The sequence below is a fragment of the Rhinolophus ferrumequinum genome, chromosome 14 (assembly GCF_004115265.2).
Source record: "Rhinolophus ferrumequinum isolate MPI-CBG mRhiFer1 chromosome 14, mRhiFer1_v1.p, whole genome shotgun sequence".
In the NCBI taxonomy this organism is placed as follows: Eukaryota; Metazoa; Chordata; class Mammalia; order Chiroptera; family Rhinolophidae; genus Rhinolophus; species Rhinolophus ferrumequinum.
In genome coordinates, this window is record NC_046297.1 from 39,730,053 (window position 1) to 39,753,483 (window position 23,431).

Genomic DNA, 23,431 nt, shown 5'->3' on the forward strand with positions numbered 1-23,431 from the left:
GTTTTCCCTCCTCCAGTGTGTAAGATGCCAACAGTGATAGCACTGCACCAACAGATTATTTGCAAGATAAAAGTGGAAGGGGAGAAAATCACTACAACTAGACTGTAAAAGAACCATAGCCCCGTGATAGCGTTACACGAATGACCAAATGAGACAGGGAAGGCCCGGAACTCCACGGTGGCCGACTCTGGGCCCCGCCGGTGGCGCAAGATGATTTATTAATTTAACACTGGGCTGGCGGCGCCCGCAGCTGCCTGGAGTCCGCGGTGACATCACCGGCCGGGGCGCGGGTCACGTGCCCCGCCCCCTCCAGCTCCTCCTTCTCGCGCAGCCTTCGGAGCTAAGGGTCCGGCCGCAGCTTCTCGGAGCTCTCCGGAGAGGAGCGGAGCTTGGGCGAGCAGGCGAGCGGGCACGAGCCGGGCCTGAGCCGAGCGGCCGGGAGTGACACGGCCGAGGTTTCTGCAAAGTTGGGCGCGCGCTCGCGCCACAGCGCCCGCGGCCGGAGCGATGAAGATGGTCGCGCCCTGGACGCGGTTCTACTCCAACAGCTGTTGCCTGTGCTGCCATGTCCGAACCGGCACCATCCTGCTCGGCGTCTGGAACCTGGTGAGCGCGTTGGGCTGCGGCGACGCGCCAGGGGCGGCATCTACCAGCGAGGGGGCGACAGGATCCCGGGACCCCGGCCTGCGCCCCCGCTTATCTTTTCATCACCCCAAGTTGGCTCCTGGTTCGGCCTTGGGTTGGGTGACGCCGGCGCTAATCCTCCTAAAGTTACATTATTAGAAACTTAATTCTCTGGGCAGGCGTGCCCGCGATCGCCCCGGGTCTGCCAACCTGTGGCGAGGGTCGGGTCAGGGCCCGGAGTTGGGGGCATTTCAGGGGTGCGGGTGGGCCGGGGCGCTCTGGAAAGCCGTGAGCACAGGGCCGGCTGCGACCGCCTCGGAACCCCGCGGTTTCCGGTGAAAGTGCTCTTGGTGGCCAGAGAACTCTGATCTTATCTGCGGAGCACGTGTTTCCCTTTCTTTCTTCTTAACACCCGGTGGGCTTTATGTTTTGACGGGTCCCAACAGTGTGGTGGGGTGACTGGGCATGTTTAGTTAACCCTGCGGTCAGGGTTGCAGACCCGGTGTGCCCGTTCTCTCTGCTCGCATCTAGCCTCGGATTTGCTGTGCATTCGTGCTCATTCATGTTCGGATCCCGAGTTGAAATGGTTGGGGGTTCTTGTCACACTCTGTGAATGGTACACGTTTGTTGTAAAGCCGTTACTCCAAGAAGGGATTTGCTTGTGATTTACTGCTTTTTGGTCGGCTAGGGGAAGCCATTTTACACCCACTGCCCATTGACAGGTGGTCCCTGTACCTTTCAAGCAGACACCGCAGGCAAATCTGATTTTTCTTTTAGGTTAGAACTTTTAAAATCGTATTGGTATGGGGAGCAATGATTATCAGGGGCAGTGAGGAAACCTGGTGGTGTCCTGTGCCTGCTCCAGATTGACTGTGGTACCCCTAAACTGCACCAGCATTGAATCGGATTCCCTCGCATTTCAGGTTTTGTGTTATCATGATAGAGGGTTACACCCAAGCCACTTTTCAGTGCATATAACTGTATCATGAGGAAATACCTTAAAAATAGTAATAAGATGGCCTATAGAACTTTTTAGTGAGAGTAAATTCTTAATCATCAGTTTTTTTTGTTAGTTCATAGTCAAACTTTTTATATAATATGGACATTATATGTAATTGTGTCATGTGCCATTTTAAGAAAAACATTTCCCCCCCAGGTATTTGGTGTTTGCTGTGCTATTCATAGTTTCAAGTTTCCTTTTCAGTGCCTATCACAGGACACAAAATAGAAATTTTTGGCCTTGAAAGCTTTCAAGATCTTTGTTATGTGTGGGTTCTTCTGCAGTGTGAATGCAGACAGAACATCAGCGTCTTGGCTCAACCCTAACTTTGCTTAAAAACCAGGAAATCTCTTTATAGAAATTTAAAATTACTGTATAGCAAAAGGATAGTAGATGGCTTCAAAATATTAGTGCTTTTATTAATGATCAAGACAGACTATTTTATACAAATATCTTATGTCTTGGAAGTGTTCAAATCTGCAGACTTGCAAGTACATCAGTGAATGTAATTTGTAAAATCTAGGGCACTGCATTAGGAAAATGCACTGCGTGATCTACAGGAAAAATAAATCTACTTGAGCCTCATTGTTGGCTGTAAGCCAACCAGACAGTATTGGTGTGATAAAAGGAGAGTGCTCTGCATGCTTTGTTTACTGTTGGAGACTGCTCTTTGTGGAAAGTAGTTACTGGGTGCATGTTTTAGCGTTTGGAAATATATGGGCTTTTGAAAGATATTGGAAAAGTTTCTAGCAGATGTAAGAATGCCACTTTAGGTAAATCTAATTAATGGAAACCTGGCTTTCGTACTGATAATCTTTATTAAAAAGTCTTTTTCATTTCATAAAACAGTTTAGACTTTTTTTTAAACAGTGACTTTCCCTCATTCCTTTAAATATAATTTGGTTATCCAAAACTTTGATTTTCTTTTTTTTTTTTTTCTATTGGGGAACAGTGTGTTTTTCCAGGATCCATCAGCTCCAAGTGTAGTCGTTTTCAATCTAGTCATGGAGGCACAGCTCACTGGCCCATGTGGGAATCAAACCGTCGACCTTGGTGTTAATGAGCGCTGTGCTCTAACCATCTGAGTTAACCGGCCACCCTAGCTTGGGACTTTTTGAAAGTTTTCTTTTCTTTGCCTCTTACTGATTCTGCTTCCTACACATTTACTATGCAGTTTCAGTGTTTCTATTTCCTTAGGCCCAGTGCTAGCCCTGTGACTTGGAAGAGGTTTTGCATCTGTTTGGGATCCACTCTCCTGGCTCCAATTTAAATCTACATAACATATGCAAAGGTCTTGATAACCAGCTTTACCACACCTTCCCCCTCCCCCAACTACAGGAAAACAGAAAACTTGAAACCAATGACTTGAGACCCAGTAGTTTCCAGCAGACTCTGCCCAGCCGACCCTCCACTTTCTTTAATAAATCTATATTTCTATCTCACTCCTGAATTCTTTCACGGCCCGTGAGTGAGCAGACACAACAGAAAAGGTATGTGATCATGGCACTGCTGAAGATGTATTTTATCAAATCCAATAATCTTCCAAATTCAGATTAAAAAATAGGTGAAATACTATAGTTATCCTGATTAAAATCAGAGCAAGGCAGGGTTACCTGCTAGCCAACATTGTCTTAGAGATGTGTTGGGAAAATTTCCTGGGGCCAGGAGACCAAAGAAAGAGGCTGACAACTTCCATCAATTATACCAAGAGTTTATTAAGGGAACTTAACAAACGAGAGGCATGGCAGGCACTAAAGGAGTATATAGGACAAGGCTGGATGGATGGGGGTACCGGGGCATGACTCACCCCAGATATGGGGAAAATGCCTTACATGCTTTCGCGGGGCAGAGCAAGGACCTGTTCTAGTAGGAACCAGCACTGCTGGGGCATAAGGGAGGGGTCTGTCAGTCAGTCTCTGAGGGGTTTATGGGAAGCAATCTCTGTCTGGCCCGGATCTAGCTGGACCTAGCTTGAGGCTTCAAGCAGCAGTCATGCCCTGGAACACTCTACTCCAGGGGTATATTTTGATGAAAGGGAGTTTTAAATTTTGATGAAGTTTAATTTGTCGTTTTTTTCTCTTATGGTTCATACTGTGTTTTAAGACATCTCTGCCTACAGTTGTAAAGACATTCTCTTACAGTTTCTTCAGAAGCTTTATCGCTTTAGCTTTTATATAATACTTACATCTGAGATCCATCTCGCATTAATTTTTTTATTATGTTTGTATTAAAAGGCAGTTTAATCACTTAACCTAAAAAAAAGTTGAATGATTACATAACCCATAATATCCACAAACATTTTTAGAAAGACAAGAAAGATGCTTATTCATCTTCACAGAGAATGAAGACTGACTTGTCCTGGTTTCTAGAGGGATCATGATATGAAAGATATACTTGAAGCAGACTGATTGCTATGTAGTCGTCTGAGGTTTCTTCTTTTTCTTCAATAAAACTTACTATTCTAAACCTGAGCCCATTAACTCCCTCTCCAAATTTGCCCATACTCTAGTCTCTTTTACCACCTATCTAGACTCTCCAGCTACTTGTAGATGCTTCTGTTCCTCTTGCCACCGTAATCTCTTCCTTTATTTAATCTCCATGTCCTATTGATTTTTGCTCTACCTCCTGATTACTTCCTTATTCTGTCCCATTCTTATTCTTGCTACCATTTCCCTCATTTAGGGTCTCATTAGTACTAATTTGGCTGTTACAATAGTCTCATAACTGGTCTTTTTGCTTCTGGCCTTGCCATCAATAATCCCTTTTTTCCATAGTCTATTATCCATCCAGTTCTCAGAGGTATTTTTCTCAAACACAAATATGAACTTGTTATCCTACTCCTAAAAACTTTGGCTCTCTATCCCAGGAAGATCTGTGTATTACATGACCTGTGTGTTTCAAGCCAACTTAAATTGGCTTAAACAGTTAACACAGGGAGCTGGGCCACAAGTCTTTCCTCTCTCCCATCTCCTTCCCTTTCAGGTTATCCTTCTTTTGGATACAAATGACTGCCATATTTGCCAGTCAGTACTTAAACCCTAAGTCTGGAGATTCATTCTGATTTGACAAACTTAAGTTGTCTCTGCATCCCTGAACCAGAGGCCAGGGTTATGTGATTGGAATATACGGATAAATTTAGGTCTGGAATATTCTCCTGCCCTTGAACTGTAGATTAGAAGGGATATATACAGAGAGGGATTAACTTTACTTAAAACGCCAGCTTGAGAGCCGAAGGCTGAGTAATATCCCCAGGGAGTCACAGTCTTATTGGGAGGAGGAGGAAAGAATGTTTGGAGGAAAATGAAAAATGCTTAGGCTATAGCCCTCATTTCTTCTGGAATATATTTTACCATCAGGACCTGAGTTTTTCTTGGCACACTCAAGCATGCTTTTTCCCTTGTAATTTCTTTCATTGTTCTACAGGGAGTGGGGGGTGTTCTTAGTGTGTTTTAAAAAATGATACTGGTAGTGGAAAGCATCTGTAATTGACACCAGAGATGGATCATCTTTTGTGCATATTATCCTTTTTATCATCATCCAAGTGTATTTTGGGAACTTAGTCATTCAGCAAATATATACTGAATGACTCTTTGTGCCAAATACTATTCATAGGATAGTTGGCCATATATCAGATTATAAAGGATGAAAGAGCTCAGAGTAGCTGGTCTCATTGGCTTTATGACCTGGCCTTCCAAATAATCCACTAGTTCACTTTGAAAGTCACAGCTTGCTTGTGTACCCAAGCCTTACAGGGTCTCTTTGTATCCTGGGTAGTTCTGATGCAATAACTATTGATTTTTGTCTGGGGAGTAATACTAGGTAGTAAAACCGACATCTTGTATTTGTAGAATGATTGATAATTTTTAGTGAGCTTTCACATTTGTTCTTATTTAGACCTCAAAGCAACCCTAGGGTCAGGCACAGTAGGTGGTGTTATGCTCATTTTTTTTTTTTTAAGAGTAACACATTTTTATTTTTTTTATTGGGGAATGGGTACAGGACTTTATTGGGCAACAGTGTGTACTTCCAGGACTTTTTTCAGGTCAAGTTGTTGTCCTTTCACTCTTAGTTGTGGAGGGTGCCGTTCAGCTTCAAGTTGTCCTTTCAGTCTTAGTTGTGGAGGGCGCAGCTCAGTTGTCGTTGCTATTTGCAGGGTCCGCAGCCCACCAGCCCTTGTGGGAGTCCAACCGGCAACCTTGTGGTTGAGAGGACGCGCTCCAACCAACTGAGCCATCCAGGAGGCAGCTCAGCTCAAGGTGCCGTGTTCAATCTTAGTTGCAGGGGGCGCTGCCCACCATCCCTTGCGGGACTCCGAGAAGTTGAACCAGCAACTTTGTGGTTGAGACCCCACTGGCCCATGTGGGAATTGAACCAGCAGCCTTTGGAGTTAGGAGCACGGAGTTCCAACCGCCTGAGCCACTGGGCCGGCCCCCATCAGAACATTTTAAAGATGGGCTGGCCAAGAAATAAATTCAAGATTGCCATTAAAGCTGTTTTGCAGGGGCGGCTGGTTAGCTCAGTTGGTTAGAGTACGGTGCACTTAACAAGGTTGCCGTTTCGATCCCCACATGGGCCTCTGTGAGCAGCGCCCTACACAACTAGGTTGAAACAACTACTTGACTTGGAGCTGATGGGTCCTGGAAAAACACGCTTAAATAAATAAAAAGTTTTTGTTTTTTTTTAAAAAGCTGTTTTGTTAATATCAATATTTTCGAGACCCACTTTTAATATACTGTGTAGGTAACTTAACTAACAAAGAATCAAGTATTAAAGTTGTTACCATGAGTTTTGCACTGTGATGTGTGTTATGTTTAACTACATGGGTAATGTATTTGTTTTGTCAGATTACTTTGAATCTTCTCCAGGAAGGAAGAGGCCACAGTTTTCTCTTCCCATCCCACCCCCTTTGGGCAAATACATGTTTTTAGTGTTCATAAAGGGATACTGGTAGAAATAATGTATGAGCCCTAGCAGCATAATTTCTCCTCTTCTCAGTCCCATTGGCTTTTAGTAGGACTTCTGGGGCTTTGATAAGAACTCTTAAAGAGCGATAAACTGGTTAACACATTTTACTTGAAGCAAAATAAAAATTAAGCAAAGATAACACTTCAGTTACTCTTAAAAAACTTTAAAAGGTTTAGAATTGCCTCTTTGCAGTTGCAGCTTCCAAGGAAAAATTTCTCAGGGAAATTTGTGAGGGCCGAAAAATGTTTGAGGAAGTACAATATCAAATTATTAGTAAAAATAAGCTTGAGCTTCTTTCTTTTATTAACCTTGAGCTGCTAAAATTAAATGGCTTGTGGTTCCATGTGCAGAGATGGTGAATACGTGGTAATATGGTAATATGTAGCACATAGTAGGTACTGACATTTGTATTGACTAACAGTAGAAGGCTTAAGGGTTGCAAAAATGGAGGCATAGGTTGGAAAAAAAGAAGCACTTACGTGGTCACTGATGGAAGGCCAGATGGGGGTGCATCAGAATTAGGCCCTTTTTTAGTGAGCCCTCAATCTTCCTGGACCAGAGATAAGATCTTATCAATGCCTTAAAGTTGAATGGCTGATTCATACCAACTCAACTCATAGTAGACTGACACATAAAACCAGAATACCAATTTATTAATATTCAATGGGGAAATACAATCGTCATTGAGTTGAATACTCCTATACTTAGGCTTCTCGTATTTCTTTCCTTTAGAGGACACTAAATTATGATTGTGGAATGATTTGAGTACTTAATACCTATTCATGAAGATAGCCTGATAAGTCCAACTTCGCAGAAGAGGTAACATTCAGGACTAAAAAGATCAAGTCTCCAGGTGGTGACTGTGTGTCTTCCAGTATACTTAAAGAGAAGGGTTTGGTTCTTGAATAGTCCTTTGCTGAAGTCTCAGTTTTGATTATCCCACCCTTGATCTAGAATTGCTGGTCTAGGAGTCTTTTTTCTCTTCCTTTTTAAAGTAGGATTAAAGTAGGAGTCTTTGATATATTTTCTTTTGTGTTAATATTTACTTTATCCTCTGTGTTTGTTATGGTATAGATAAAGGTACTGTAACAAATGCATACGTAAGAAAGTTTATTTTTCTCACGTTAGCAGTCCAGCAGGGTTGGCAGGCTTGTTATGCCATCCTAAATGTGCAGTGGCAGAGCAGCTCCACCAGCTTTGGGTGGCCTCTGAGTAGCCTCGCATAGCAAGCCTGCCAACCCTGCTGGATTGCTAACATGAGAAAAATAAACTACTCCTGAAGCATTAGTAGTAGGATTCCTTCAGTGCTACTAAAGGGGCTGCCTCCTTTATCCTCACCTGCATGGTTGGAGAGAATCCACCAGCACCATGTTTGTGTTCTGGCCTACTAGAAGGGAGAAGGGGCACCTAGAGGACAAGCAACTTTATTTTTTTAAGGATGTGAGATGGAAATTTTACACATGGCTTTTACTTATATCCCAGTAGCCAAAAATAAGACATATAACCTAGCTGCAAGGGGCACTGGGATATATTATCTGTAGCTAGCCATTTATGTAACCAGATAAACCTATTACTGTGAAAGGGGAGAATAGATTGGGAGGGCCTATACTAGTCTGGCAAGCCACCTAAGGGCAGCCTTCTTTCTAAGATCCTGTGCCCAGTGAGCAACCCGTACTAACTACAGGTGGCTTTCATTTCAGTCTGCAAAACAATACTTGTTAGTTCTCAGTACAGTTGTCCTCTCTAAATTGGAGTTAATAATTCTAAAAATAAATAATTATTAAAAGGTATCACAAAACAGTTTAAACAAGTTATAGAAATAGTTATGACTATGGGTGAAACTAAGTAGTTTTCAAATGTGAATGCATTTTTCCTAAGGTATGCTCCATGAATGGAGTTTTTAACTGTTCAGAATTTTTTAAAAGATAAAATGAAGATTACATGAATGGCCATTTTAGTATGAAAACACATAGTTACCTGTATAAGACATGAAATGCAGCTAGCTTATGGATCAGAAAACTGTAACTGCTTCTAGATAAGGACTTCCCATCTCAAAAGAAAATAATCATAGAAAATTTGAGCCTAGAAGGTACATTGATGCTTATCCATTTTCTTCCCTTCTTCCCTCCCTCCTTCCGTAATGTCTCCTTTAACAAGGTTTTGAGAACTTCCTGTTTTTTAAGAACTGTGCTAGGTACTGGTGATACAATGGTAATTCAAAATAGACTCAGTCCTTGCCAACATGGAATCTCTAGTCTAGTAGAGGAAATAAATATTAATCAGTGGTTAACACATATTAATGTAATCTTGCAAATAAATATTAGAACATAATTGATGAATACTACAAAGAAGAATGTGTGGCACTGACAAGACATATAGGAGAATTTGGGGATGGAGGTGGCAGTGTTTGTGAGCCTGACAATCTTTGTCCTTATCTGCAGAAATTAATCCACTTACATTAACAGTAATTACTAATATATTAGAACTTACTTCAGTCATCGTTTCTGTTTTTCTCTCCTTTGTTGCCGTCTTTCATATCGACTGAATTTTTTCTTACAATTTTCCCCTATCTGCTATTTTGGAAGTTATACTCTCTTTATTTCTATTGTTTTAGTGGTCCATACAAGAAACTTTGATACATATACTTATCAAAAAGTTTAGAGTTAATAGTATCTTGCCTTCCTTTTGAACAATAAAGGTTCTTTAACTCCAGTCATTTCATGTGTTTTAGTGTCTTTTTAAAGTTCCCCAAGACATTAATCTATATAATCAATGTTTATTTAGTATTACCCACATATTTACATCTCTTTGTTCATTGTTCTTTTTTTTGCAATCAATATAATTTTTATTTAAAAAATAGATATGTTAAGACTGAAAATGTGGAAAGTGCACAACCCATCATTTTCTTTTCTACCTCTGACCTGCTGTCTAGGATCACTACCCTTCTGTCTATAGTATGCCTTTTTAAATATCCTTTAGTGAATATGTGTTGGTGGCAGATTCTGATAGCTATTCTTTGCAAATATCTTTACTTGGCCCTCATTCTTGAAAGATACTTTTGCTGGATATATAGTCCTAGGTTGATAGTTATTGTCTCTTATATTGAAGCTCTCATTCTGCTGTCTTTTATACTTTGCTACTGAGAGGTCAGTTTTCATTCTTACTGATATTTTTTTCTGATTCATTAGATCTGGGGTGGCTCTTGCGGTTGTACATCAGTAATAAAGTCTGGGTGATGACTGACGTTGCTGGTCTGCAGACCACATTTTTAGTAGCAGTGGTTTAGTGAACTCATACATTTCTGAGGCTGAACTCCTTAGGATCTTGCCTATATAGTTAAAACTTTGACTGTTAGTTTTTATTCAAAAGATACTGAATGGAATAACTAACTGATGGCTTGGTGATAAGAGCCAAAGTATAGTTATAAGGAACAAACTTAAAATTAAAAACAGAGACATGCCATAGAGCTTTTGTGCAAATGTTTTAAAAATTAAGTCAGTAAATTACAATAGGGGACTTCTTTTGATTTTTTTTTTTCAATCTAGTTGTGGAGGGGTCTTTGATATTTTTACCTGAAAATATTTTTTTGCCTGTTTTTTTCCCCCATTAGCAGTTTAGAAATTAAATGGGAGTTTCTCAAATACTAATCTTCTTAATATTTATTCTAAAGTATATAAACAAGAATAGAATATTAAAGATATTTGTGTATTTACATTAGTAACAGTAATTTACTAGATAATCTTTTCATTAATTTACTTTGACAATAGCTACTACAAATGATCTGCAGAGGCCATCTACTTTTGAAGTAATCTGATACTTTTTTCTTTTAAATGATAGTAACAATATTAGATGTTGACATCACCTTCAAGAATGTTCCATTACCAGGGTGGCCTGGTGGCTCAGGCAGTTAGAGCTCCATGCTCCAAACTCTGAAGTCTGCATGTTCGATTCCTACATGGGCCAGTGGGCTCTCAACCACAAGGTTGCCAGTTCAATTCCTTGAGTCCTGCAAGGGATGGTGGGTAGCATCCCCTGCAACTAAGATTGAACACGACACCTTGAGCTGAGCTGCTGCTGAGCTCCTGGATGGCTCAGTTGGTTGGAGCGTCCTCTCATCCACAAGGTTGCCGGTTTGACTCCCACAAGGGTTGGTGGGCTGCGGCCCCTGCAACTAGCAATGGCAACTGGACCTGGAGCTGAGCTGCGCCCTCCACAACTAAGACTGAAAGGACAACAACTTGACTTGGAAAAAAGTCCTGGAAGTACACCCTATTCCCCAATAAAAGTCCTGTTCCCCTTTCCCAAAAAAAATCTTTAAAAAAAAAAAAAAGAAATTCCATTATCGAGATTCATAGTAATGACTACTTATGGCATATATTTTTGAATGGAAAAGCGAAAGCGTTATTCAACAATTCAGCATTATGATTACAAAACATTTTTGTGTCTAAGAGATGGTTGGATTATAATAATATATCATTGCATTTGATTTTAATTTGACAGTTAACTAAGGAATTAATTATCAAGTTATACTTTAATAGATTTTATTTTAGAATTGCAAACTTTCAATTTTAGAAGTGTAAATTTTTTTGTCTTTAATTTCTAAATTTGTTTTTGTTTTGGGGTGTATTGAATGTACTGCTATTCTGTTAGAAAATTTTGACTCTAAAGTACAATATAACAAAACTTGAATGGAATGCAAAGTTTATATTCTAATGGTTATATGCGTATCTGTACTATCTTCACTTTCATTAGTAAAGACATTCTGTTTTATGAGTTTCACTTCTGGTGAACAGCTACAGTAATAAATTATATATTACAGCTAAACAGGAAGTAGTAATACAATCACTTCAGTTTTTCAAACTATATTGACGATAGTCCCAAGTTGTTGGAATAGGATGGTTACAAATAGGGACTAATAAACCTAATGACTAGAGCATATTAGAACACAAAGAGCACCATGTTTGCTGCACTAAAAAATTAATTTAGCTATTTTGCACTTTATATTTTCTCTTTTCCAGATGTTCTGTTTTCTCTTTTTCAGATGCCAGGCTTCTAATCCTCTAGTACTTGATACATTTTTTATGAACAGAGTTTAGGTCTCAGTAGTCCATCCTAAATTAGGTTCTGGGCTAGGCCTATCTCTTCACATCCAGAGATCCAGTATGGTTTTTTTAAGACATACTTATTCTTCTTATTCATGTCCATCCCCACTCCCACATTTCCCAAAGGCCATTTGGACAACATTCCTCTTTCTGGTCTCTGTTAGGGGACCATCCTTTGCCTCCTGTCCACTGTCCAGACATCTTTCTCATTTATCATCAGGACCCTGAATTCTAAGAGTATATAATGATGTCTCAGCCTGAGAATGAAGTTCAGGATCCAGCCAAGCCCGTTCAGAGATACTAGGATTGCTGCTGCTGAGGTGGTAAATCTGTTTCATTTTGCTTGCCAACCTCCTGTCGCATTGAGAGTGGCTGTCTGGAACACTCCCTTAAAAAGAATTCTGAGACTGCTGCCAGGGGACTGGTTGGCAGAGTTGGCCAGGGCTTGTGAATGTAAAGTGACTTCCTGGGAGGGACCTGGGTTACTGGAAGGAGCATGCACAGTATTTAGAATCAAAGGAACAATGATTGTATCTCAGCTGAAAACCATATGCTCTTGATTAGGTTTTCTCTGAAGGCTGAGAGTCACCTGTAAAATGGTATAATAGAGGAGTCAAAACTGCTTCAATAATATAAAATAATATGTGTAGTGGCTTCTTAATTTACATTATCACCCATGAGGAAGACATGCTAAAGGGATGGCGCTGTGGGCTGCAAGGTCTGTCAGAAAGACTTCATTGAATTGCCAGTGGCTCAGGTGGTTGGAACGCGATGCTCCTAACACCCAGGTTGCTGGTTCGATTCCCACGTGGGCCAGTGAGCTGCGCCCTCTACAGCTAAGATTGTGAGCAACAGCTCTCCCTGGAGCTGGGCTGCCGTGAGCTGCCACAGGCTGTTGTGTGCTGCCATGAGTGGTGGCCAGCGAGAGTGGCCGGCAGCCAGCGTGAGTGGCTGGCAGTCGGTGAAAGTTGCCCTGAGCTGCTGTGAACAGCCGACCGATGACTGGAGACCGGCTGCCTGGGGGGTGAGGAGCACAAGGCTCCTAACACCAGCATCGGCCAGGGAGCTTGTCCTACACAACTAGACTGAGAAACAAAGGCTTGAACCAGAGTGATGGGGGGAGGCAGAAGAAAAGGGGAGGGGAAAGAAATGAGGTATAACTTCCATTTTACTGTTTAAACTTTTTATCTCACAGTATGTAACTTGGAGACTGCCCTTTGATTTCTAGCTTACACAGTGTAAAATGTCGGATGTAATTATAATCTAACTCAAAAGACTAGCAAGAGAGCCTCGTTTTTATGCTTTTGTTTCCTTGGACTTTGTCTTAATAATTAATTCTTAGTCACTTAGTCTGATACCCTAAAATTATTTGTGCTGTAATCTTTGTTTCTCAAGATTTCCAAAAGTCTGTTCCTTTCTGGTGTTAATACAGTCATTTTGTTGCAACACCTATCAACTGCCACCCCCTTTTCTCCAAGTCTCTAGTATAGCAGAATCCTTTTCACTTTGAAAGAACATCACATTTAATTGACTGTCTTCCACACTAGACAGTAGGCTACCTTGAGGGGTTTGCCATAATATATATGTGATGCTAGCATAGTGATGGGCATATATTTGTTGCCTAATAGATGCTTTTTGAATAATTGAATTAAAAATATTATAAAATTTATTTTGTATCTTACCTGACTGTTGATGTGTGTTTACCCCACTGGACTACTAATCCTTCGGGGCAGGGAACATGTCTTATTCATCTTTGTATAACCAGTTTCAAGCAGAGTGTTGAGCACACAGTACGTGAACTAATTTAGTCAATTTCTTAGGCAAATAGAATTTTATGATAAATCTAATTTTTCAACATATTTACCATAATTGTTTGACTTGAAATAGCAAGTATCAGATTTATTTCATTATCACAGCAGGATGATGTAGACAGGGGCTTATTTGAATAAGAAAGCACATGTGGATCAGAATTCTAAAATTTTATTTAAAGAAATTTCATGTAAAAAGTTCAAACTTTCGTTTCATTTTGATTTGCCCATTGAAGTTGGACCTAAGTGAAAGGCACATCTGCCATTAATTGGTTTTAGAAAAAAAATTTCTAAATAAAAAATTAACCAAGTAGCTGAGAACAGCATATGAGATTATAATGTATATTTTTATTTTTAACCATTTTTACTGTGAATATTGCACACAGACAGAAACTGCACAAAATATATGAACAGCTCAGTTATTACTAAGCAAACATCCATGTATCTACCACCCAAGTCTGACTGTTCTGTTAAAGGTTACCCTACAGATTACAACATACATTCTTGACTTTTTAACATCTTACATTAATTGGTACTTTCATTCTCTTCCTGGACAATGCAAGGAACTAAGATCAGTTCAATTCCAGTGATCCATTCTTGATTTTATGCTATTGTTGTGTGTTTTTGTTCTATTTATAAATGCACTCATAAGTCATTATTGTTACTAGTATATATTATAAATATTCAGTTGCCAACATAATTATTATTTTTCTTGTTCTTCAGCTTTCCATCTGATATCATTTTCTTTTGCCCAAGGAACACCCTTTAATGCTTTCTTTACTGCTGAACTACTAGTGACAGATTCCCTCAGTTTTGTCTGAAAGTAGTTTTGTTTCATTTTCATCCTTAAAGGATTTTTTTTTTTACTTGATATAAAATTGTAGGCATGTATTTCCTCCCCAGCATTTTGGAGCTGTAACTCCATTATCTTCTTGCTTCCTTTGTTATCATTAAAGCCAGATGTCTGAATATTTTCTTCTTTCTTATCCAACTCATTAATTTTCTTGCAGTTATGTCTCATAGGGTGAGCCCATCAAATTCTTGATTTGCCTATTTTTTCATTCTAGAGTTTCTGTTTATTCTTTTCAAATCTGTCATGTCCTGTGTGTGTGTGTGTGTGTGTGTGTGTGTGAGAGAGAGAGAGAGAGAGAGAGAGAGAGAGAGAGAGAGAGAGAGAGATTCTAGTTCCCTGAATTTTTATTCTGTTTTTTCTTATCTCCTGGAATATCGGAAGCATAGTCACTTTAAAGGGTGTGCCCATTAACTTCAATATCTAGAGCACCTGTGGTTTGTTTGTATTGTCTGTTGTTTCTGTTGGTTCTTGTTCTTAGTGCCCGTCTTCTGTTTCTTGTGTTATGGACATTGTATTTGAAAAACTGAAGAAATAATTTGAGGCATAGGATGATATTTTTCTCCATTAAGGATTATAACAGCTTCTTACAGGATCCCCATAATCCAGTCACAGGATTCAGATGAGGCAAAGCTGGCCTGTGTCCCTATAAAGGCTTATTTACTTCTGGTTCACCTTACTCCTATGGTTCACTTTATCCCTTTAGGTTCTTAATGGCAAAGTCCTGAGGAATTCTGCCCTCTACTACTACTGCCAAGCAAGCTCTGTACTCCAGGCTTTCACACCCTGTCCTAGCAAGACTATCAGTGATGCTGCTCAAGCTCTTAGCTCTCATCCATCTTTTCTGAAATGAACAAATGTCCCCAGGGCTATTTCTGCCTTGTACTGGATGGTGGCCCAGTATTTCTTCACTTCCTTGTTATCTCTCTAATGCCTTCTCACAGACATTTGTTTATATTTTGTCCAGATTTTCTCATTGTCCTCAACGAAAAGATTGGTTTGTATTACCTAGTTCAGCATTATTGGAAGTGGCAGATCTCTTAATTACTATTACTCCATTCTACTCTGACATTTCTCCTGGTAAACCTGTTTCCAAGTTTTGACTTGAAGGCCCAGTCATATTTGTTTGTTATCGGTCATCTTACTACTAATTCTTTCTTTTAAATCAAGCTTAATAATAATCTGTAACATTTTATATTACAAATATTTTTGAAGCTTTAAATAATTTTTCCTGACTTTAAGTTCAGTTATACTCATGATAGACACTCTGAAAATACAAAAAGATATAAAGATAATTAAAGCTATAAGTCATCTGCACACCTACCACCTGGTTTATAACATTGTATGTTTTAGTTTTTTAGTCTGTTATTTATCATGTGACCATATTACAAATATACATAATAAAATTAGAATCATGTAACATTTTTAGACTGCAGTTTTCACTTAACATTATACTGTGAATGTTTTCTTGCCATTAATATTTTCTGAATGTGATTTTTAATGCTTACTTAGGATTCTGTTATTTGGTTGTAATATTATTTAGCCATTCTACTTTTGTTTCAAGTTTTCATTATAGGTAAGTCTGCAACAATCATTTTTGGACACATCTTTCTGTGCCAATTTCTGTTTATTGTGTCATTACTGTCTCAATGGACTTGAGTGTTCTTAAGTTTCTTTTATTGAGGCTTTTAAAAAGTGAGCTGATAATTACATTTTACATTTTTAGTTGTTTAGATTTAAGCTGCAAGTCTCACTGTTCATTTAGGATCTGATATCTGACTTAAGGATGAAGAGCACTTGGATCTCAGAAGAAAATACAAGGACCTCAACATCACTTAAATAATTGGATGGAAATTGAATTTATTTACATATGGAAGTAATCATTGTCAAGAACAAGGAAAAAATATGTGACAGCAAAGGAACACTTTGTAAATAGAATAGCAACAGTTTGTACACAACCCACCAAAATGGACAAAGAAAGTCCAAATGCAAGTGAGCATTAACTGAATGAGAAAATAAACATGCCCTCTCTTTCTTTTCATTTAGATTAGTTGTGGTTATTACATAATCTTCTCCTGGCAAGTTTCACCATCTTCTTGGTTCTCATTTGTGGTCACATTTAATTCTCGGTCAGAATAGATGATTGGGTGATTTCCATTTTCTCTCTTTCGGGAAGTACTTCTTATCCAATGTTTTGGGGGCTTTGACTTGTATTTGACCTTTTCCATTTGACCGTGTTTAGTTGTTGCCATGGCTAGTTCCACCCCACCCCACCGCTTTGCACAGACCTAGGTCCTCATGGATCACCCTGTCACCCCACTGAATTTACATCATCTACGGTGTGCCAAATTCCCATCTGTAATGACGAGCTGGGAAAAGGAGGAGGGACACACGCTAGAATGGGGTTAATGAATTTATTTATTTAATATCGAATTAATTTAGTAACATGCAATAGCAAAAGACAAAGGCAATTTGATAGAATATGTTAGTGTCAGAAAGTAAAGGTGGTTAAGACTAAACTATATATGATAACAATGTCACGTCAAAGGAGTACACATACATATAAGTTTAAGAGATCCCAACATATGTTTACTATTCATCAAAAATCGCTTGGCTAAATATACAAATAACATCAGTAAGGAGTATCCAAAAGCAGTAATAAGCTCTGTAGGATAGTAACTATTACAGTAGATGTCAAAAGCTCACCAAACTGGGGGAGAACAGTACTGGAAAAGTCATAAATCAAAACCTTGCCAGGTCTGTAGCTGAGAGAAACTCAGGCGTCTCCCACACCGCTGCTTGCTAGTTCCGAAGAATGCTGCTGTTGTGGTCTTTGTTGTTGTTAGAAGTCAAGGCATCTTCTGATGCTATAAGCTGCAAGCTGTATGTAAGTTTTTAAGGTGTTAACAATCTGAAGAATGTTGCTGTTGTTGTTGTAGTTGTAAGTTGGGAAGTCTTCTGACACTAAGCTTCAAGCTGCATACAAGTTCCCAAAGATGCTAGAATGATGACAGTTCACCAACAAAAAAAGTCTCTACTGTCCATTGAGGCAAGTTCCGATCTCTTACTCCGAAACAATCCAATCCTGAAAAGCAGTCCTAAAACAGCAGTCTCTTGAAAGAGCAGTCAATCAATATGAATCCACCTGAGATCTGTCTTACATATCTCTTTAGATGCACCCCAGAGCCAAGTTTTGTGTTCCTGCCTCCCCTGTCAAGGAATAGGCAGTTCTGGGAGGGTCCTGCGGTTAATGATAAAAAAAAGAAAATATATTACTTATCCGGCTGAAGGGCCAATTCATCCGGATAAGCAATATCTACTGTTCTTGCTTGGGATCCTCAATCAGCCCAAGGTCTTCCAAAGCCTGGCAGCGTGCCTGTCACGTCGTCCTGATATAACTTAGCTACTTCTTCACCTTATCTGTTGATGTGGGCGAAACGGACAGAACAAAGAGGGAATTCTCTCAACCCCTGATCAAGAATTCCTTTAACCCTAAGCTAACTATCACCTCACAGCACAGACAGAAAAGCGACCTCATCTCATGTCTTCCCTGCTCGGGAAAATGAGACCAAAGAGGGAATTTACTCAACCCCTGATCACAGCACAGAAATCACCTCACATACAGGAACAGACAAAAGCACACATCAACCAATGAAGGCAAATTTTCCTCAACATCTACCCTACACCATCCAACAATTCAGGTTTTACATAATAATACAGTAAGTATGTGTCGGCACATGCCTTCTATTACGAAACATTTACTCTGTGATTAGAAGCAGAATGGCGAGACATTTGTGATGTGTAATGACCTTATCATTACATCTTAGTTCTACATATATTCTTTTCTCTGGACTATCTCACAAAGAACAAGGGCACCTGGAAGGGGACTTGGCCCCAGGACTGTGGTCTGTGGCTTGTGAGCACAGATAGTAGGTACATAGGGCTAGAGGTATAGGATTAGATGATAGTTATTAAGCATCTAGGGCACAGCTAAGTATAGGAACCAGGATCCACTCTGGAGTGACGAACACCACAAACCAGTAGTCAGAACTCTGTTGTCAGGAATGATGTGACATGTTCAGAGACTGAGCAGGAGAGAGCAGGAATGCGCACAAGCCTAGATACACAGGGCTCTCAAACTTGAGTAGGCAAACAGAAAAACAGAGGTCAGGCTTGAGTATCACGGATTGAATACAAAGAAAGGATTAGAGGCCAGATGGACAAGATAAAAACATGATTATTTGGAAATTCTACAAGTACTTTTCATAGTCCTTCAAGTGATCCTCCGTATTTCTGATAATGATAAGGCTTCAAATCTCAGAGTCTTGTTTGCTTCCCTTTATCTAGTCTCTAATAATTCTTCCTCCTTGTGAAAAGGCCTTGGGGTTCAAACCAGGGCTCTTCAACCCATAGGACCTAAGATAAAGTCACTTAACCTCTCAAACTCACAAGTAAGATCCAGTCTTACAGGGTTGGCATGAGAATTAGAGATGAGTGAATAAAACCCTAATTAGGTCTCAGCCAGACTATTGCAATAGTCTCCAGACTGGTTTCTTGCCTCCATTTTAGCCTCCCGGCCTCTTTCAGCTTGAATTTCCTAATGACATAGCTCTGATTCCCACCTCAAAAACCTTTTAGGCATCTTTATTAACTATTTGAATAAAGCCCCAAATTACTGTTGTGGTTTTGAGGACCTTCCACTATCTGGCCCCAGTCTGCATTTCTAATTTCATTTCCTAACATTTTCCTCCGTATATTATGTTTCAACCAAATTGAACTACTTGCTATTTTCAGTACCGGCCCCTGTCTCAGTGGCCTTAGTCATCCTTGGACTTGTTCTTTTTTATGCCGCTGAGGTTCTAAAAAACCTCATCTTTCCAGTCTCTGTCCAAATGCTACCATCTTCGTTGCACCTCCCAGAGACCCCGTGGCTTCCGTAATGTCTTTCTCTGATAATGTCTTTTTCTGACCATCATTGTTCTTTCTTTGAACTCTTGTTGTGCATACTGCTTTATGCTTTGTGTTATTTGGGTTCATGACTTATTTAACCTTATATTCTGAGTCCTGGGGAATTCTTCCTAAGCACTTAGCAAATACCTGATCTTTTGTAGGCAACAAGTTCCTGTATTATGTATGATAAGTAAGCCAGGCAAGGGGATAATAATGAACTGATTAAGAGGTGACAGGTCCATTGAAACTGAAAGGACAGAAAAGTAGCCCCATAACACTGGCTTAGAAGATCTGGAAACCAGGTAATTTTCTGATGCCAGCCAAAGGCTTTTATATGGTTCTTGTTCAGGTGTGAAGAGATAAGGGAACTAATTTGAATGGCTATTGTATGCCACTTACCTTTCTAGGTGATTTGCGTAATTTACTCATTTGAACGCCAATAGGATCACATTCTTCCCTTCCTTGTTATTCTCCACTGGCGTCTGGTTACACTTAGAATACAGTCCAAACTCCACAACTTAGCCCTGTGGATTCCCTAAATCTGGGCCATGTTTCTGTAACCAGATACACTGCATCACCTCACCTTTCCTTCTCTTACCCTCCCTACTCAACCCTTCATGAAAGCACACCCGCGAATCCCAAATTTTTTTTCTTTTCAACCTTAAAACCGTCTCCATTACATTAACAAGTACATTGGCTTTGTATGGCACTTCACTTTTTCAAAACATCTTCTGAGGTTATTTCATCTAATCTTATTTTAGTCCATAATCTTTGGACTGCCTTTGCCAAAGGTAAGAGAATAGAGGGAATGAAATGCCAAGAAAACTCTACAGTTTATCTAAGAACATCTTTGCCAAACGTCATGTGCCAGTTGTGGGACTAGTTTGTACCTTCTGTTAAGCCTTAGGTATCTTCTGAAAAGTTTTCTTTAACTTGAATTTTGCTAATTATACACTCTTTAAAATGTACCGTGAGTTTTTTTGATCTTTGGAGATCAACAAGAAATGTGTAGTTCTAAAAACCACTATGGGAAAGGTGATTGGTCGATAGGAATAGGAGGGAGTTTACTTTTTACTTTATACCCTCTTGTACCTCAAAAAATTTTTTAACCACATGCTTACAGTATATTTAAATTAGTTATAGGTGCATGGTCTGGAAAATTGCTCTTTTCATATATATATATATATATATATATGTTTGTGTTTTCCCCCAAAAAGTAGTCAGACCATAGTAGGAAATTTGGAAGACAGAGGAAGGAAAAAGTTATTCCAAATCTTAACGATCCTAACCACTGAACATTGCCATTTAAAAATGGATTCCCGAGTGGATATTTTGTAAAACAAATAACCTGACTATTTGAACCTCTTCTATAAATAGGTATTTCCAAATAAGATTTTTATGGTAGGCTATGCCTTTAGTTAGTAAAAGAATTTTCTCAATTTTTGAAGATTCTTCATTTCTTTCCACTTTGACAAGAGTAAAACATAGAGTTCTAGCATACATTTCTAAACCCAGAAAAAAGGAGGAATAACAACCCAGTCTCAGCCCATCACAGTTGGTACATGTGCATAGTATACAGCGAGGGCAGTTGGGAAGAATAAAAGAAATAGAAATACAGGAAATAGAATGGTCAGAATTTTGCAGTTGATTGGATGTAGGGCATAAGGAAGGTGGAAAGCCCAAAGATAATCAGGTTTCAAGTACGACAGGAGACTTTAAGAGATTAGGTTTTGAAATTGAAATTTCTAGATTCAAATCTTATTTCCACAGTTTATTAGCTGCCTGATCTTGGGCAATGATCTTAACCGTTGGCCCTCAGTTATCGCATCTATAAAATGGGGTAAGTTAGCACCTACTTCATTAGGCTATTGAAGGGCTTAAGAGAGAACATCCGCATAAAGCACTTAGCATAGTGCATGAGTGTTTTCCACTTTTGATTATTAGTGGTGATGCTATTTTTTAAGATAGAGAACAGAAAAAGAGGAACACAAGTGGGAAGTATTAAGGAAGATGATTTCCGCTCAGACTATCTGAGTTTGAAGTACCCAAAGGAAATGTATTCAGCAATTTCTAGAAGACAGAAATGTGGGCCTGGGATAGAAAGGGGCTCACGTGAGCCACTGCAGGAGTAAGGATGCTGGCTTTGCCATTAAGCAGCTTTGCATTCATTTTCTGACACAGTTTCCTAGATGGTCTCAAAGCTCTGAACCTATGAAAAATGTTTTCTCACCTACAGAAACTTGTGCTTGCTCATTAGAGTATGTGGCTAACCAGAGGTTTTGTGCTTTTCCACCCACTGATGTCAGGGCTGCTGCATACGTTTGTGCCTGTTGTTCACTGCTCTAGGGTGCTGGCTTGAGGGGGCAGTGAGGTGAAATCCAGCCATCATCTGGGCACCAATCCACCGGCCCTTGGTTGCATCTGAGGGGGCTGGCAGTGTTTCAGCCCTGGAAATGTTTGCCTGCCCTCCGGTAGGTGGAGCTCAGTTTTGCAAGTTAAGTCTCTGTGGAAGTTAAATTCCAAGTGGTCAGTATAATTTTCTCTTATAAGGACTTTATATTAGGTATATTGCTTAATTGTTTTTTCTTTCTTATTGCAGATCATCAATGCTGTGGTACTGCTGATTCTATTGAGCGCCCTGGCTGACCCAGATCAGTATCACTTTTCAAGTTCTGAACTAGGAGCTGACTTTGAGTTCATGGATGATGCCAGTAAGTACATCAGAGAGCAATTGTAGATATTTTGGTATTTTCAAGGGCAGGGAACCCGGCTGCCAGTTCTTCCTATTAAATTACAAATATTGATTGATAGGCCCATTTGAACTCATATTTAACTTTCTTTCCATTGGTGCAAAGCAAATCAACAAATATTTATGTGCTGCCCATGTTCTGCCTGTGTTCTAAGTACAAGAGTCTAAATGAGGTATCTTTTATTTTTCTTTTTAACATGTCATGTTAACCTGCCCAAATTATTGCTTTGTCATAGTCTTTTTACCCCTGCCTTTTGGTCTTTTGGGGAGGAGAGGGAGTAAATGGAAGGAGGGTTAAAAGGATATTGTATATCTTATTTTGTCTTCTATTGTGTTTCATTATTTACAGTTCTTCCAGGGGGTGATCATTCTACATTTTAGAAATTATGTTGCTGGTTATTTGGTGGATTTGGGGCCTTTTTCTGATAAGTAGAAACATACACGGGGATGTGAATGTGGATAGACAGGGAGAAGGCTAGACACCCAGCTCTAAGATCACAGGAACCTGAACATTTTATACTGATAGTCATGCTGTGTCCATGCTAACTGAAAGGGGCAGTGCTGTGCATATTCCAAACAAAGGTGCAAATTTATTTGTCATTGGCTTTTGGAGAACTTTAAATACATTTGAAAAAAAAAATGTGGCTGGGGCAAAGTGAGTAAGGTGGGAGAGTGGCTCAAGATGCAGGTTTAGAGATAAACTGGGAGTATTTGTTGACCTTAAACAAATAGACAGCCAGATATCTCTCCAGCAAAATGGGTTTATTCCAGAACAACGAAGAATTGAAATTTAGGACATGGGGTCTAATGGAGAACCATCTGCAAGTCCAGAGAAACAAAGGAGAGGAATGCCTGTTTATGGACTTGGGAGGGGTTGTTGTAAACAGAGAGTCCCCTGGAGGAAACTACAAGTTCAAAGTAAAGTGAATTTTCATTGCCTCAGTTATGGCCATCTCCCATTGGCTGAGCTGGCCCCGGGCAAGGAGCAATCTTTTCTTCTTCCTGCTTACTAGTAAAGTAGTATCACTTTCTGTTGAAAATGCAAGGTATGTCTCTTCCTTTTGGGGTCAGTAGTGTGTGTTGAGTGACAGGAGTGGGAGAGGTCTCCCTTCTAGCCTCCTGACTCCATTTCAAATGAGGTTTCTGTTTATTAATTTTCATGGTTCCAGAAGACACAGTGAGAATTGTGGATTTTATCCTCAGAGTGAGAAAAAGCTATTCAATGGTTTTAAGTAATTCAGTGGCTATGAACTGATGTGTTTTAAGGAGATCTCTTTCGTTGCTGAGTGGACGATGAGTTTAGGGGACTGAATGTGTGAGCACAGAAGCGGGTAGACTGGTTTTGGGGACGTTTCTCTGCAATACAGGCTACATTGGGAATGG

General features: G+C 39.7%; 1 protein-coding gene across 1 annotated transcript in view; it reads left to right on the forward strand.

Annotated features, from left to right (window-relative positions):
- The first annotated feature begins 301 nt into the window (after positions 1-301).
- LAPTM4B (lysosomal protein transmembrane 4 beta) overlaps positions 302-23,431 on the forward strand; it is a 67,441-nt gene continuing 44,311 nt past the window's right edge. Inside the window, exons 1-2 of the mRNA XM_033126405.1 lie at positions 302-606; positions 21,899-22,010. Of these exons, the coding sequence (XP_032982296.1) occupies positions 508-606; positions 21,899-22,010 (211 nt within the window). The 5' untranslated portion in view covers positions 302-507. The remainder of the gene's footprint in view (positions 607-21,898; positions 22,011-23,431) is intronic.